General features: G+C 45.0%; 1 protein-coding gene across 1 annotated transcript in view; it reads right to left on the minus strand.

Annotated features, from left to right (window-relative positions):
- Positions 1-1092: 1092 nt before the first annotated feature.
- The window catches only part of LOC101360390 (tripartite motif-containing protein 43), a 5613-nt gene continuing 5071 nt past the window's right edge, over positions 1093-1634 (minus strand). Inside the window, exon 6 of the mRNA XM_004390489.2 lies at positions 1093-1586. Within this exon, the coding sequence (XP_004390546.1) occupies positions 1093-1586 (494 nt within the window). The remainder of the gene's footprint in view (positions 1587-1634) is intronic.

Consider the following 1634-nt stretch of genomic DNA (forward strand, 5'->3'; position numbering starts at 1 on the left):
CCTATTGAAAACCTGATTGTTAATGACTGTTTTGAACTGGAAAATGATTGCAAGGGGGAAGTTATCCTCCAAATATGAAAGAACCATGGCTAGAAAAGCCAAGAGGTGGCCTGCAGTGTGATTAACTACTTTTGTGTGTGGCCTTTCTAGTCATGGTCTTGTAACTCCCACCCAGGTGATTGTGTGATAGTGTAATTGTGGCCTACCAAGGCGATTGGTCAGTTTTGCATCGAGAGAGCCAATTTCAGAGAGAGAGGAGCCCACAACCACCAAGGAAGGAGAGACCAACAGTAGAGACCCAGCAGCAGAGACCTGGCAGCAGAAGTTGGCACAGTGGGCTTCTCAGCCCGCAGAAGAAAAAGCTGAGTGCCTTTAGGCAGAGATTGAGGGCCAGGGGGAGGTGTGTTTGCAAGCATGGCTGGGAAGAGGCTATCCTGATGGAAGAAACTGTATCTTGAGTGTTCCTGAGCCTGAATGGTAATTGTTACCTCCCTTATAATAAATCCGTAATCATGAGTATGGTCTGAGTTCTGTGTGGCCATTGCAAACAATTATCGAACCCAGCAGAGAAGAAAAGAGAGCTGTGAGAGGGGCAGTTGGTGTCAAAATTAGGAAAGATAGCGGAGAGAGGAGGCTTGTCTGGCCGCCACCTAATGGGAGTCAGCCTTGCGCTGTTGATCTTGGTTCTCTGTACCCCTTGTGGGGTTGGAGGAGGTCAGACACTGCCCCCAAGCTGGTTTTACAATTTCCCACTTAACAAAGACAGCAACCTGTCAAAGGCGGAAAAACAAGGCAGTCCCGTAGAGTTCTGGCTTTCGAAGGTTTTCGTGTATATGCTTCTAATTCCAGCAAGTTCATAAAACATGTGAATTACCACAGCATATATGCAGTTAGTGTGCCACAAGAGATGATTTTAATTTAAAGAAAATTGAACAAGCAAAAATTTTCATTTCCGACTACCTTCATATTAATAACAACAAAATGTTACATTAAAGAAGAGCAACGTAAAAGACAGTGAAGTGTGATTGATTAGCTACAGTTGAAAAGGGCTCCCTCAGATATGGAGTTCCCAGCTTCCAGACTTCACCACGATCATGTGTGGCCAGTGCAAAAGAAAGGCCTGAGCGGGTAACTGGAGGAGCAAGCCGGGTACTTCCATATCAGGGAACTTTTGGCAACATTAACAAAACTCACACTTCCACTGTCAAAATCAACATACACACCAACTCGCCCCAGAGGTTTCTCTATATACTGAGGAAGCACTGGGGAGGTGGTCAAGAGATTATAACAATTATCGTCCTTCACACACAGAAGAAGAAATAGGTTGTCAGACTCGACCAGTGAGCCGTTCTTCCTTAACCAGGTATCCTTACAGACCCCTACAGCCCAGTCCCAAGAGTCGTTCACATCTATCTCCCAGTAGTGTTTTCCAGAGGTGAAGGCCTGGGATCCCCATGAAGCAAAGTAGTTGGATCTTCCAGAAGGAAAAGACGCCTCTTGAAGGTCATGTCTAAGCCTCAAACTTCTCACATCATCGAACAGCATGATGTTCTGACTGCTTACTTCATAACTGAAGGAAATTTCCACTGTGGAAAAAAGAGAATATTTCAGTCCAAATTAGTTGTTAAATTCCT

The sequence above is a fragment of the Trichechus manatus genome, unplaced genomic scaffold (assembly GCF_000243295.1).
Source record: "Trichechus manatus latirostris isolate Lorelei unplaced genomic scaffold, TriManLat1.0 scaffold00302, whole genome shotgun sequence".
NCBI lineage: Eukaryota > Metazoa > Chordata > Mammalia > Sirenia > Trichechidae > Trichechus > Trichechus manatus.